The sequence below is a fragment of the Dasypus novemcinctus genome, chromosome 6, assembly GCF_030445035.2.
Source record: "Dasypus novemcinctus isolate mDasNov1 chromosome 6, mDasNov1.1.hap2, whole genome shotgun sequence".
In the NCBI taxonomy this organism is placed as follows: Eukaryota; Metazoa; Chordata; class Mammalia; order Cingulata; family Dasypodidae; genus Dasypus; species Dasypus novemcinctus.
Genome location: NC_080678.1, coordinates 28365460 through 28378932, shown reverse-complemented (window position 1 = coordinate 28378932; position 13473 = coordinate 28365460). Strand labels below are relative to the sequence as shown.

The window sequence follows — 13473 nt, the reverse complement described above, 5'->3', positions numbered from 1 at the left end:
CCTCCGCATGCCTTACGCGTAGTGAATGATGGCGCCGTTGGGTCCCGTACTGGAGATGGTTGGGAAGCTCAGGTCCACAAAGTCAGCCTGTTGCCTGCAACAGAAAGCCTGAGGTTGAGGGGTGGGGTGGCAATTGCCTGATGTGACCTCCCACACACTCAGCACAGCACAGCAGCATCACAGTTTTTACTGTGCTGAGAACCAAGCAGCTTCACAGTTTTTACCAGCCTCATTTTAACTCACCATGGAAATGAGCACAAGGTTCTTGGATCCCCCAAACCAATCCTTACCTGCGAAATTCCTCAGCTTTGTCAGCAGCTGAGATCTCTGTCACGCCACCTTTGGGAACCTACAAGGGAGTTGCTTATAAATCAATTGGTGAGACAAATTCATGTGCATGCTTATATGTGGTGAAAGAAGCAAGTAAAAAAGCTTACTTTTTCCTCCATTCCCATATCCTGTTCGATCTACAGAACAGTTTATGTCTAATCTTCAGCAGGGAGGGATTTTCCAAAGGCTCTCACCAAAACTATCTAAAGTAGGAAAGTTTCTAGCCATCTACTTTTTCACTCATTTATTTTGGCTCAGTATCAATATTCTAAAACCTCCAAAAACTTAATACATCCAAGTTTAAAAATTCAAAAGTATCCCCTCCTAGAAAATCATTCTAAGAAAATCACTGTAAAGAAATAAAATTGCAAAGACATTATTACAGGGTTACTGATAATAGCAAAAAATTAGAAATAATCTAAGCACTCGAAAATAGAAATGGAGAAGTAAATCAGTCTAGCCACTAGGCGCGGTCTTCTTTTGGATCACTCTTTAAGGCCTCACAGCACATGGAAAATGTTCATACTATGATAGCAAAAGAAACATAAACAAAATACAAAATCATATCTGTACACTGGGAGACTTGTAAAAAATATTTATATAGATTAAACAATGACCAGAAAAAAATGTGGGGAAAGAATTGTTACACTGGTGAAAATAGGGGCAAAATTTTCTATTTTTCCAATGTAAGCTACTTTTAAATAAAGAGTTTTTCATATAATAAAATATTTCAAGGGAACATGATATAATTTAATGACAGTACAAAGGAATCACTCTTCTGACAAATACAAGGAGTGAAAGGGCAAGAAACTAACAGCCAAGGGTCAATTTAATATAAAAAGTTTCATAGCTTAAAGCGAAGCTCAAAATGCACACAAAGATCTTTTTCTCCTAAAACAATCCACTTGCCCAAAATATTATTTTAAGGGTCATTTTCACACAATGAAATTCCACTTAGCTACAAGACAATTCTCTAACCCAGAAAGGATCCACTGTGTTACAGGATTTTTTTCCTTATCCTTACTACCGTTTTTTACAATTAAAACAGAATTTTTAAACATATACCCAATTTCCAGAAGGAACTTTTAAAAGAGTTCAAAATTAGATCAAGAGGGAAGTGGTTATGGCTCAATCAGTTGGGCTCCCGTCTACCATATGGGAGGCCCTGGGTTCACGTCCTGGGGCCTCCTTGTGAAGGCAGGCTCGCCTGCACGCTGCAGAGCACCGCCTAGTACACAAGCACCGCAGAGTGCCACCCAGCCTGCAAGTGCTGTGGAGAGCCAACTCAGCAAGCAAGAAAAAAGAGAGTCAAGCAAAAACACAAAAGAGCACACAGCAAATAGACAAAGAGAGCAGATAGCAAGCAAGCCACAAGGGGGGAGGGGAAATAAAATAAATAAATACAGACACAGAAGAATGTAGAGCAAATGGACATAAAGAGCAAATAGCATGCAAAAAGCCACAAGGGGAGTATAAAAAAAAATTAGATCAAGATCTTAGACCTCATGGTTAACAATGAAGAGTTCAAGCCATGTGTAGATGTTCTATAGCCATGTGATAAAACAGAAACTAAGAACCAACCTCTTTCTCCAGCCAGTTAAAGAGTTCACAGAGGGCCACGGCATCTTTAATCTGTGCAAACAATGGAGACATTTTTTAAAAATTATTACTGAATGTCAGATGGCCAGATTCAGAGCCTAGTACCACAGAACCCTGATGACAAATCAGACCCTGAGAGGGTCAAGAACCATCAGCATCAGGGTTTTACATTTCCTGCAAGCCAGCTGGCAATGCTTTTCTCTGACATTCCATAATTCAGACACAATCAGGAAAGGACAGACCATTCCGCCAAAGGGCTGGAGTGAACCAGGAACACAGGCCACTGTCAAAAGACATCTTTGGGACCCAGATCTTTGTAGACTCACCCTTGGCCTTGAAACACAATCATCATCATCATCACCATCATCTACACTTTTATCATCAATATCTCTTTGTGTAGTGCATTATACTTTGTACTGATCTAGCCCATCAAGTATCTTGTTTCTTTCTCTCGTGAGCTGTGGAAAACCAGGAGGACCAGGAGACTGAGGCTAGGTGAGGGCGCTAAGCCTTCTGACCACTGACCGACATCTCTTCTGCACAGACTGCTTTACTCACGTGGGCTCGCCTCATGCCTCCTGACTCGGCTGAATTCTTCACAGCTTTGGCGATGCAGATGGGAGTGTAAGGCATACAGCAGCGATGATCCTAAGGGCAAAGAACAGTGGTGTGGAAAGGCAAGCCCAAGACCAAAGCAACCACCTCATCACCCAGCACGTCTACTTTGGGCAACTCATTGGAAGAGCTTCTGCTCAGAACCAACTCAGCTGTCCTCCAGGGCCACGGGACCTCAGGGAGGGGGCTTGAGCTCATCTGAAAGGACAAAGTACATCAGACACAATATTCTTTTTCTATCCCCGCCCCCTGAGCTCTCTGAGACTACTGGCTGCCAGCCATCAGCAAGATATTCTCCATGGCTGGTGGTCAGAGTTCATTAACCATCAAAGCTTGACTGAAATAACTCCATTCTTGCGGCACAAAGGAGGTTTTCCCAGCTGTCTAGAGACACACATGGCCTAATGAAGGAAGGCTCCTGCTCCCTTCCTCTCCAAGCTCAGTTCTTTCTTGTGGACTGATCTTAAAGGGCTAGAAAAGACCCTTGCAAATTTCAGAATAAGTTAGAATCCAGTACTGCGTTACAGGGCGAGGGTCTTATCCTTGCACTTGCTTCTTCAAGGAATTTCTCTCTCTTCACTCTTATTCTCTCCCTCTCACAGACATGAACTATGGAAAGCTAGTGTGACTCCAATTTAGGTCAAGGAAGTATAGCTCTAAGTGATTGAGGTCATATACAGAGTGACAGTTGCAGAGAGGTACTGGCAAGCCAGGTCTCAGGGCCAGATCTGGGCTTTTCCCAGGATGGCCCACTGTTGGAAAGAGAGGAGACATAGCTGGACTTGCTGAAGGCCATGCAAGAGGCAGCCAGAGGCCCAGGGGCCCAGGGAGGGACAGTAAAAGGGGCTACACCTAAAGAAGGCTAGATTCTAGTCCTGCTCCAGGCCCTAATTAAAATGAGGTGGGAGGGAGTTTATGTAGTTCAGTGGTTGAGTACCTGCCTCTCATGTACAAGGTCCCAGGTTCAATGCCCAGTACCTCCTAAAAAAAGGGAAAAAAAAAAAAAGGGACAGATGTCAGCTCTCTAGCACCATCCAGAAGGGCTCAGTAAAGGGTGAGACTATAACTATCATTTGGACTTTGCCAAACTCCCAACTCACCAAGCCTCTCTGAAACTCAGGTCCCCTAAGCTATAAAATGTGGTATGGGAAGGGGTAAAGAAGGAATTCTCAAATTCAGGCATTGTCATACCACCTGCATGGAATTGCCTTAGCAGCCTACTACTTGTATTCTTCTCAGGTACTTAAGACTTTCCTCTAGACCATTCTTAAATCAACTTCATTTATTAAAATCAACTTTCTCTTAAGAAATAATTTTTATAAAAAGATGGTCTCACCTGCTAGTTACATTTTTTTCTGGCATACACTAAAATGCTGTTAAAGCAGATACATTTCTTTTTAAACCTGAATATGAATATATACACCCCAAACTGTTACTCATGCCACTTCCTGGGAAACCCAGGACCAGATGAGCTCTTGGGGGCCCCGGACTCTGTCTGGCTCCAGCCCAAAGGGCTCAGCCAAGGAAACAACTGTGCTGATCCAATCACCAGTCATGGGATCTGCCAGAATAGCCTCTGCCTTAAAGACAAGGTCACAGGCTGCCAAAGCTAGGAGGGAGCTGGCAGCTGGAGTACGGTAGGGTTTAGCAGGGCCACCAACCTTGGGGATGGCCTCGCTCACGGCATAACTGGCCTTGTCACTGACCCACACCTTCTCCCTCGGGGAGAGGTTGGCACACAGGGCCTTGAGCTCACTCAGGATTGACTTGTACGGAACCACCTGGATTCTATACTCGGCCTCCAGGCCCAAGTCAAGAAGCAAGTGCTCCTTCACACTGGGTGCGTCTATGCGGTTGCCATCAATGAAGAGCCTGCAGAGGAGCCAGAACAGAACAACAGGAAAAAAGAGGGCACACACGTGAGTAGATGAGGACATGGACACACATGCACATGCGTGCAAATGTGCACAAATACACACAGCGGTATCTCCTGACACTCAAAGTCAAGCAGCTTTTTCTTCCTCCCATTCCTTTCCCAAATCCTCCTTCCCAATCTGTGTTCCCAGTCCCCATGCACGTTGTCACCATCCACCCAGTTCCCCAAGCAAAGAACCTGAGCATTGTCCTCCTTCATGCCCATCCTCCCTTCATTAAGACCTTTGCCTCTGTAGCCTAAATCTGCATCCAATCTGTTGACCGTTAACTATATCCACCACCCAGGCTCAGGCCATCACCATCTCTCACGTGAATTAGTCCCACAGCCTCTGAAGGGTGGCCCTGTCTCCAGTTTATAATGTTTAAGTCCCTTTATAATGTTTAAGTCTGATCATGTTGCTCCCTCTCATTATTCCTTCGATGGCTCCCAAGACCATTCCTGATGCAGCCCCCACTCACCCCTGGCCTCACACTCTGGTACCAACCACCCTGAAACACTCGAGGCCTTCCATATGCACCAAGCTCTTTCCTGCCCAGAGCCTCTGAAATGCTGCTCCCTCTGCCTAGAACACTGTTTCCTACATGCCCCCCCACTCCCACCCACACCCACCCCTAAGTCATATTCACCCTAGCTTCTTCTTCAATATAACTTTCCCCGAAAGTCTTCTCTGGCCCCCAAGTACAGGTAGGCCCCTCTTATAACACCTATACCCATCCACCAATAAATCGGTGCCTGCTCTGTGCCTGACACCCTAAGGAGGCTCTTACCTCCCCATCTGTCTTGTTCAACACTGTATCACCCAGCACCTACCAGAGACCCATGGCACTTAGCAGGCACTCCACAAATGTATTGTCAGAATAAAGAAAGCCATCCAAACAGAAGAGCAATGATGGAAAGGCCAGAGCAATGCTTTGGAAAGATAAATTGCCAATTCGGCAAGGCTCAGCTCAGGGGGTTTTCCTGTGTAGTACTGTGGACTGAACCTATATACCACACATGTATACTGACTGCTAGAAAGCTTAGCATCAACTCTGTGGTCTGGTCAATACCTCACCCCAGGAATTTTGTGAACTAACTCTATTCTGGCTTTTTCCTGGCATGCCCTCGCCTATTTTTTTTTTTTTTAATCTCAAATACTATAGATACTTTCATAGTTCAAATTATTTTGAGAGCTAAAAGAGAGGGAGGATATTGTCCTGTTAAGGACAATAAGAAAGGAAAAGAAAAACAGGCAGGAAAAAAGCCCGTCAGTGAATTTCAGGCAGTGACTGGTGGGTCCAAGCTAGAAAGGGGATGCAGAGTCTCTGAGTGGGGACACACTCACATGATCGTCTCTAGTCCTATGATTGCGTAGGAAAAAAATACAGGATTGTGTTCCACGTCTGATCCTCGGAGATTGAATAGCCCTAAAAGATAAAAAATAAAAAAAATAAAGATCCCCATCACCTGCCTGACTTGGAATTTTTAAGTGCATGGTATAGAGGGAGAGAAGAACATCTGCTTTGAGTTAATCTGCCATGGAAGGATTCCAAGGATTCTGCAGCATCTCTCAGAAAGGTGGGGGACCTTGCTCCTGGTTCCACCTGAACTGCAGTTACGCATGTCCACCACAGGGTGGCACCAGAACTGTTTCTGTTTCCTTGAGAAGGAGCCGGAAGTCATTAGTTAGAAAACTGGAGAAATGCCCTCCAAACAAAGGGGTGAACTGGCCAGCCTGGTGGAGGTGCCACGCCTGGCATCAGAGAAACTTCCTGGGCTCCCAAATAAAGGAAAAGGAGCACAGTACAGTAAACTCAATACAATCATTTCTTCTCCCTTCGGAGGCAAATGACCTACGGTAGAAAAACTGAGAGAGGCCAAATGAGGCCCCCCCCCCAAGAGCCAATTTAGCCCAGGGAGGCGGGGTTTCCCGTCAGAGGCAGAAAGAAGAGCAGTGAGTCAGGAGGGCTGTGGGCCGTGACTGAAACCAGAGCCTGTGGCCCACCCATGGGTCTGCTGGGTGGAGAAGACACCTTCAGCCAGAGACACCACGGGACCAGCAGAGAACACAGCTCTGGTTCCAGGGCTTCCAGCTCCCTAAAGCTAGCTCTATTGAGGAACAGAGTACAAAAGACCCTCCTGTAAAAAGTACTAGTTTTAGTACTATTATAAAATAATGGCTCTCCAAGTGAAGCAATGAGACAACATTTTTTTACTTACCATACTAGCATGGTTTTTGAAAATGATAGAATGGGGCTAGCAAGTGTATGACAAGATGAACAATTTCATGAACCTCTGTGTAAACTATCTGGCAGGTAAACGGCAAGATGGGTCAAAGACCTTATCATGCACATACCCTCTAATTCACAATACTACCCCAAAAAGCCAACCAGAAATGGGAAGAAAATGGTCAGAAACAAAGACACTGATTTATGCAACAACAGTTTGATGATATGAATAAATTTGTGGGAAAATTGGAAATAACCCAAAAGGCTACCTTAGGGGAATGATTAAATAAATTATGGTAAATATTTAATGGAATATTTAATCATTTGAAATTATACTTATATATGCTTATATTAATAATATAACAATACATTGAAAAACCAGGCTACAAAATGATATATGCATAGAATATTAACACTGAGTATCTCTGGGTAACAGGATTATGGATGTTTTTTCCTTCTTTCTACTTCCTCTACATTTTCCAGGTTTTTCACAACGAGAAGGCATTTCTGCTGTAATGGGGTGAGGGGCATTAGCTTTACATGTTAAAAGGGGATGGAAGAGATGGGACAATGGGAAGTAGGGCTTTTCCTCTATTGGTGAAAGTAAAAAAAGATAATGCAGTGCCTCCTCTCAGCTGCCCTGGGCCAAAATCGTCAGAAAACAGCAGCAGAACAGGAAGATTCAACCAGATTTCTTCAGATTCTAGATGACAGAAGGTACTGAACAGTGGCAGGAGGGCAGTTAAAGTCTAAAGAAGTTAAAGTCTAATGTGTCAGAAGTCTTGGTCAGGAACTTTGTTTTCTGAGACCGAAAAAAAAATGCCTCTAAAACATTCTCTCTGTAAAAATCTTAGGAAACTATAGGAAAAGTATAAAGAAAAAATATCTCCTATGATCCCACTCCTATACCTACAGACGGTTGACAGACATGAAATGTTTAGAGAGAATGCCCTTCCTCAGAGGTGTCCCAGTCCTGAAGACACTGGCTGAAGGCGGATATCAGCTGCTGGTTGCACTACTGCTCCTGGGCAAGGCTATACTCGCCCCCACCCCGGCTCCCTGGATTTTTTCTCCTTCATCTGAGTTGGCTGTCTCTTCTACCCATTTGGAAACACAATCTTTTGCTTATTCCCTGGCCATTCAGAAAGTTGCACAGCATGAACACACAGATTCCCAGAGAACCAAAGGAGAGATCGGATACATGCCCAGACTGTGCAACCAGAGCACTCACATGCAATCTCATCCAGGGCAGTGACCACAAACCATACAATGTTCCTCTCAGCCATTTTCAACCGAAGATCTGCAACTTTGTCCTTCCAGGAGATGCCTGCAAGAAAGAAACATGTTTACAACCCATGCCCTGGTCATGGGGACCTGTTGGAGCCAGGTAAAAGAAACCAACCCAAACGTCCTTAACTAGCACCACATCTTTAGAGTGCGTTGCCTGAACAGGCAGGGGACCTGGATTCAAGCCCTACACAGGAGGTGTTCCTCTGTCCAAGCTACTTGGCTGTCATGAGCCCTGATTGCTTTACCAGAAAAATTAATTCATTTGTTTAGTCAACAAGTGTCTATGCAGCATCTAGAACTGCCAGGCGTAGAGGTCTGCCAGACCCTATGCTAGCCATCGCAGTTAGAGCTCTGAGCCAGACCCACTCATTGCCCTCATGGGGCTTACAATCTAAAAGGGATAATGGACAAGTAATCCAGCAAATAATTACACTACATAAAGATGGATGCAACAGGGGAAGTACAGGGAGCTACAAGAACACATCACCCAGCAGAGACTATCTTAGAGGGCAGGGGACTATCATCTACCACTTTACCTTCCTGGAGCTATAAGACTAACCGTTTGGTGCTAGAGACCTGGGAATTCCCTGCATTCTGACTCGCCATGACTACCATTTCCAAGTTAACCTGGCCTGTCAGACATGGCCATGGCCTCCCTGCTATTCCTTGGAATGAAACCATGGTCCTCAAGGAGCTTACCCTATCACCACTACCACCACTACCCAGCCATGAAATTGGGATTTGAAATCAGGTTCTAGGCACCAGTGAACAGGGTCAGCATCTGTCTCATTCATCCAGCAATTAGCACAGTGCCCTTCAACTAGGAGGCACACAAATGTTTGCTAAACTAAAGTTTTGCCAGCAACATTTGCTCTCACTCTACTACAAGCAATAGACAAGAGCCTCTGCTTCAGAAAAAAATTCAAAACACACAACTGGAAAATGTTTAGCTGACCCTGAATCATTTTCTGGAGTGTCACACAGGAAAGCAAGCCCGGGGCTACCCCCAAAACAAAAGATGGCTTTGTAGATTAGCTCAGGAAGGCTGCTTAAGGCTGTAAGGCTTCCTTCCCAGGACCCTTTGGGCAATCTGCCTATATTCCACAGACACTCCCACTCCCTCTCCTTTCTGTCTCTAGAGCAAGGCTCCCTCTCCTGCAACCCCTCCTCCCAGGCCTCTCCCTCTGCACACTTCAGTTTCCTAAAATCCAGTTTCATTTCCCAAAAAGGTTCAGAGAACTTGCTCCTCACCCACCACTATCACATTGGCCAAAGAAAGCCAGCCACCCGCCAAAGCCTCCTAGGCAGAAGGTACAAGACAGGAGTGGGTATGAAGGTAAACCTACAAACTGGGGCCTCAGGAAAAGAAATGGGAGCTAGAAACCTCTGGCTCTGTATCTAATATCAGACCCATTAGAGGAGTTGTCAGCCACCAAGTGGCAAAGAACTCGGCCATCCCCTTGGTCCCCACAGAGCTGCCAGAAGAGCTCAGCAAGAATAAACTAAGCCAAAGTGAGTGGCAACAAATACAGCTCCTACTCTAGGCAAATGCTCCTCTGTGCCAGGTCAGAGCAAAATCCTCCCATCAGCTCAAGCTCAAGTGTGACTCGGAAGTCCAAGAGGGATGCAGAGGCAGGGGCGGGCCAGTGACAGCCAGGGGCCCTTTTGGGCACAGCTGTGGTTCTGACCTGTGTAATCCAGGCCCAGTGTGAGGAGGGGCTTGCATGGGCGCTCAGGACGGTTTGTCCAGATTTTGTCCACGAGGTTCTCCTTGACAGGAATGAGGTTGTGGCCAGCGCCTCTAAGAACTTTGGCCATCTTCTTCCAGTAATCTGGGAAGACAAACATGGCACAGCCATGAACTGATGCCCATTTCAGCCAAGGCAGGCAGCAGGGCCTCAAGAGCCGGCACATCCATGTGGCCCATCGTTGTATGTGCATAGTTTTAAAATGTAAAAGGTTATCTACCCCACCGAAGCCCTCCCCTGCCTCCCTCCCAGAACTCTTCTCACTCTGATTTTTATTGTGACACAGCTCATGCTGAGCCCCATATGCTCCACATCCCAGAAATAAGCAAAGAGGAGAAGAAGCTTCTAGAAGCTACTTCCTTACCCAAACTGGAAGGGACCAAGCTCACTCACCTGTAGGAATGATCAGGGGGTCCACACCAACCCTGGATCCTTCAGGAAGGACACTCACCAGCCAATCTTCCTGAGTTGGCGTGTCCTTCAGACCTACAGAGGGAAGGACTCATAAGAAACAACTCCCAGTGTGCCCAAGCACCCCCATCACCATAGCAGGGTCTTTATTATGCACCTTCTTTGAGATGGATTGGCAAGATTTAGAAAATCTGAACCTCCCTGAATCCTGGAAGGCTGTAGAAAGAGGGGGAAGAAAAGTGTAAGATAGTGAGGAAGGAAGGCAAAAGAGAAGGATGAGACAAAAACCACCACAACAACAAAGCATGCTTTTCACTCCACCTCTGATAAAAACATCCCCGGGGATCATTCCAATATAGATAACTGGTATCACCTCGAAAGTCACCTCATTGGTACTCAGTCACTTGGCCACTATTGGTCACTTGTCAAGAACTTGGGCAGTGATTTGGTGAAGGGTGAGAGCTAGAAGCCTCCCTCACTTCACTCCCCAGGTAAGAGGGAAAACACGCATCCAGAAGAGGCAGGCTCAAGAGAAGGCCCCTGCCCCCAACACCAGGCTTCTTACTGGCAGACAGAGCACGTCTTGGCTGCCAAGTAATCCTTTCCCAGATTGCAAGAGGGACACGCAGGACACACCCCACCCCAGTGCTGTCCTAAACATGACTCCATGGGCTTTCTGAGTCCCAAGATTAAACTGTTTCTGGGAAACTAAGTAACCTTCAAGAAAGGAACTAGAATTTTTTTTATATTCTAATTTTCCTCTAATTCAAGCCAAAATCTTCTGTTTGGAATGTGTACTTTGTTTAATAAGATTTTTACCAATTAATATCTTGGTAAAAATATATGTATATTTAAGATAAAAGTTCATACATTCTAAACACAGTACATACCTTTACTATTTTTCCTCTGACTCCTGGTAACCACATAACCACAGAAGGGAAGTTCAAAGGTTTCTAAAGAAATGAGCTCATGAATCCCAGTTCTAAAAAACTGCCTAGGGCACCAAGTTTTTATTTTGTTACTTGATTCTTTCCTTTTTATTTTCAAATCACCAAACAAGCCACTATTAATGAAGATTCTTTTGATGCCCCTACTGTAACTTTCACAGGATGAAGTCATGTCATTTCCTAGCAGGCAGGTCTTTGGCAAAACCCCAGGAATGAATCACTCACTGGCCAACCAAACCCACCAGAATCACCTACAGCAGAGAGAGAGCCCCAGAAAGGTAGGTTTAGGGAAGAGATGGCAAACCAGAAGGGCTTGGAAGAAAGATTCATCCCCACTCCCGCCCCCCACCACAGGGCCACTACATGCCACCACACGGGAGCAAACAGGCAGTATTCACTCCTCTGAAACAATTGAACCCAAACATCCTAACAGAACTAACACCTTGAGTGTCTGGGCCCCAGAGAGAGGTGTCCACACCCCAAGGGTACACAAGATGATCCACTGGCATACAAGATAAAGTATCAGAATTTCTATTTCTATTTATTTTCTTAAAAAACGAAAAACAAGAAATTAATCTTTACTAATATTTTAAATACAGATGGGCGCATATACAATGCACAAACACACATATATTGAAGGTGCAGGATCCATTAATGGAGCCGTGCAGTTAAAAAAATGTAAAGGCCACTGGTCTGTCCCATAACAGCGCCGAAGGCGTACATGTTTGTGCATGTATGAGAGAGAGAGAAAGACTGAGAGCAACAGATTGAGAGAAAACTATAACAATCAATCTATAGCTTTGGTGTTTCTGTAGTTCTGAAAATGTGAAAAGATTTTTGACAAACAAAAATTTAAAATAAATCCACTGCCAGGTCAAAATGGTTGTTAATTCCTCACGAAAACAAACAGCACAACTAATTGTGTATGGAGAACAGTGTGATACACATACATCCATGAGTGCACACACGCACTTTTCATCTGCTGCTCGCTTGGATCCCAGGATCATGGTCCAGCCCTCTGTTCCCTGAATTGTGAATCTGCTAACAACTTGCTTTCCTCATTACCTCTTACAACAAACCAGAAATACTGTCGGTATTGTGCCTTCTCTTTTCTTCCTCACTTGGCCCTGGCAGTTCAGCCCTTATCTTTCCTTCCTTATCTTCTGTTTCCCAGGTTCAAAATTTGACCTTTGTATAGCCACTCAAACCACATTTCTAAAATCTATTTTAATGACATGGAAAAATACACATAGCGCAAAGTTAAATGAAAAAGCAGCATATATGCATACACACACAATGATACACTTACTAAAGAAGAACACTGAGCTATATGCTTTCTATATATTATTTCATTCAATCCTCACAACTTTATGTAAAGCTCACTATTATTATCCCATTTTACAGATAAGGAAACTAAAGCACTGAAAAATAACATGCCCAAGAAAGTTCCAGACCCAGACCTTTGCCCTGTACACTGTCCTTTCTCCAATGCAGAGCTGCCAGAGGTCCAGAGAGATAATCAAAGGGGGACTTCCTAGCTTCTCTTGCCAACAGCCCCTTACCTTTAGCTCACTCAAATCATGAGACAGCAAAGAATAAAGGAAAGGCCCCCCAAGTCAAATGCATGGTAAGCTATGGAATCTGCAGTAAATCAACTCTCCTCTCCGGCACTTACTTTATCCTCAATGAGTATCCCGAACCAGGACCCTCCAAATTGAATACACAATGGTATGTATGTATAAGCGTGCCACTTTCTTGGTGTTCTCTAGATTCTCAAAAGGGTCCATGACCCATGACCCCAAAAAGAAATTAAGATGCAGGAGCCTGAAGAGCTCTAGTGTCCCAAAGCTGGCCATCTGAGATTGGGCTGGCTGTGCCTCCACTTACCCATCTTCATGAGCGTCCAGTTGCTGTCCATCTGCTTGGCAGCCTGGAGAAAGTAGCGCCCATCAGTCCACATGGCCGCATGCTCTTCTGTGATGATGGCTGTGCCTGGAGAAGGGAAGCAAGGAAAAGAGAAAGGTTTGTGACAAGCATCCAAAGTTTGCTGCACAAAATGATAGCAAGCAGGTGCAATGATAGCAAGCAAGATAGCAAGATGGGCCCTGGATTCCAGAGAAACCTTCAAACAAGAGGAAGATGCCACAGAGAGCTAGCTGTGGGTCAAGCTCTGAAGAAAATGTCCTCAGCCCCCTGCTGCCTGAACACTTGCCCCCGCAGAGAAAAGACCCAACTTGAACAGAAGATTGTGGATCTATGGCCCACCTGGGCTCAGGATCAACAACGCTGTGTGAGAATGTTCCTGCTCAGCACTCACAGTCACTCTTCTGCTCCACCAGACACCCAAGGGAGCTATTTCATCTTTCCCAGAAAGAGAATGAACAGACCCG

General features: G+C 45.1%; 1 protein-coding gene across 4 annotated transcripts in view; it reads right to left on the bottom strand.

Annotated features, from left to right (window-relative positions):
* Positions 1 to 13473, bottom strand: part of XPNPEP1 (X-prolyl aminopeptidase 1) — a 55946-nt gene that overhangs the window by 11852 nt on the left and 30621 nt on the right. For all 4 annotated transcript variants that reach the window (XM_071215681.1, XM_058298478.1, XM_058298480.2 and 1 more), the window contains 10 exons: positions 12971 to 13075; positions 10119 to 10211; positions 9666 to 9809; positions 7919 to 8014; positions 5805 to 5886; positions 4206 to 4416; positions 2488 to 2577; positions 1912 to 1962; positions 291 to 349; positions 17 to 94 (listed from right to left, as the gene is read on the bottom strand). In XM_071215681.1, coding sequence (XP_071071782.1) covers positions 17 to 94; positions 291 to 349; positions 1912 to 1962; positions 2488 to 2577; positions 4206 to 4416; positions 5805 to 5886; positions 7919 to 8014; positions 9666 to 9809; positions 10119 to 10211; positions 12971 to 13043 — 977 coding nt within the window. In that variant the 5' untranslated portion in view covers positions 13044 to 13075. The remainder of the gene's footprint in view (positions 1 to 16; positions 95 to 290; positions 350 to 1911; positions 1963 to 2487; positions 2578 to 4205; positions 4417 to 5804; positions 5887 to 7918; positions 8015 to 9665; positions 9810 to 10118; positions 10212 to 12970; positions 13076 to 13473) is intronic.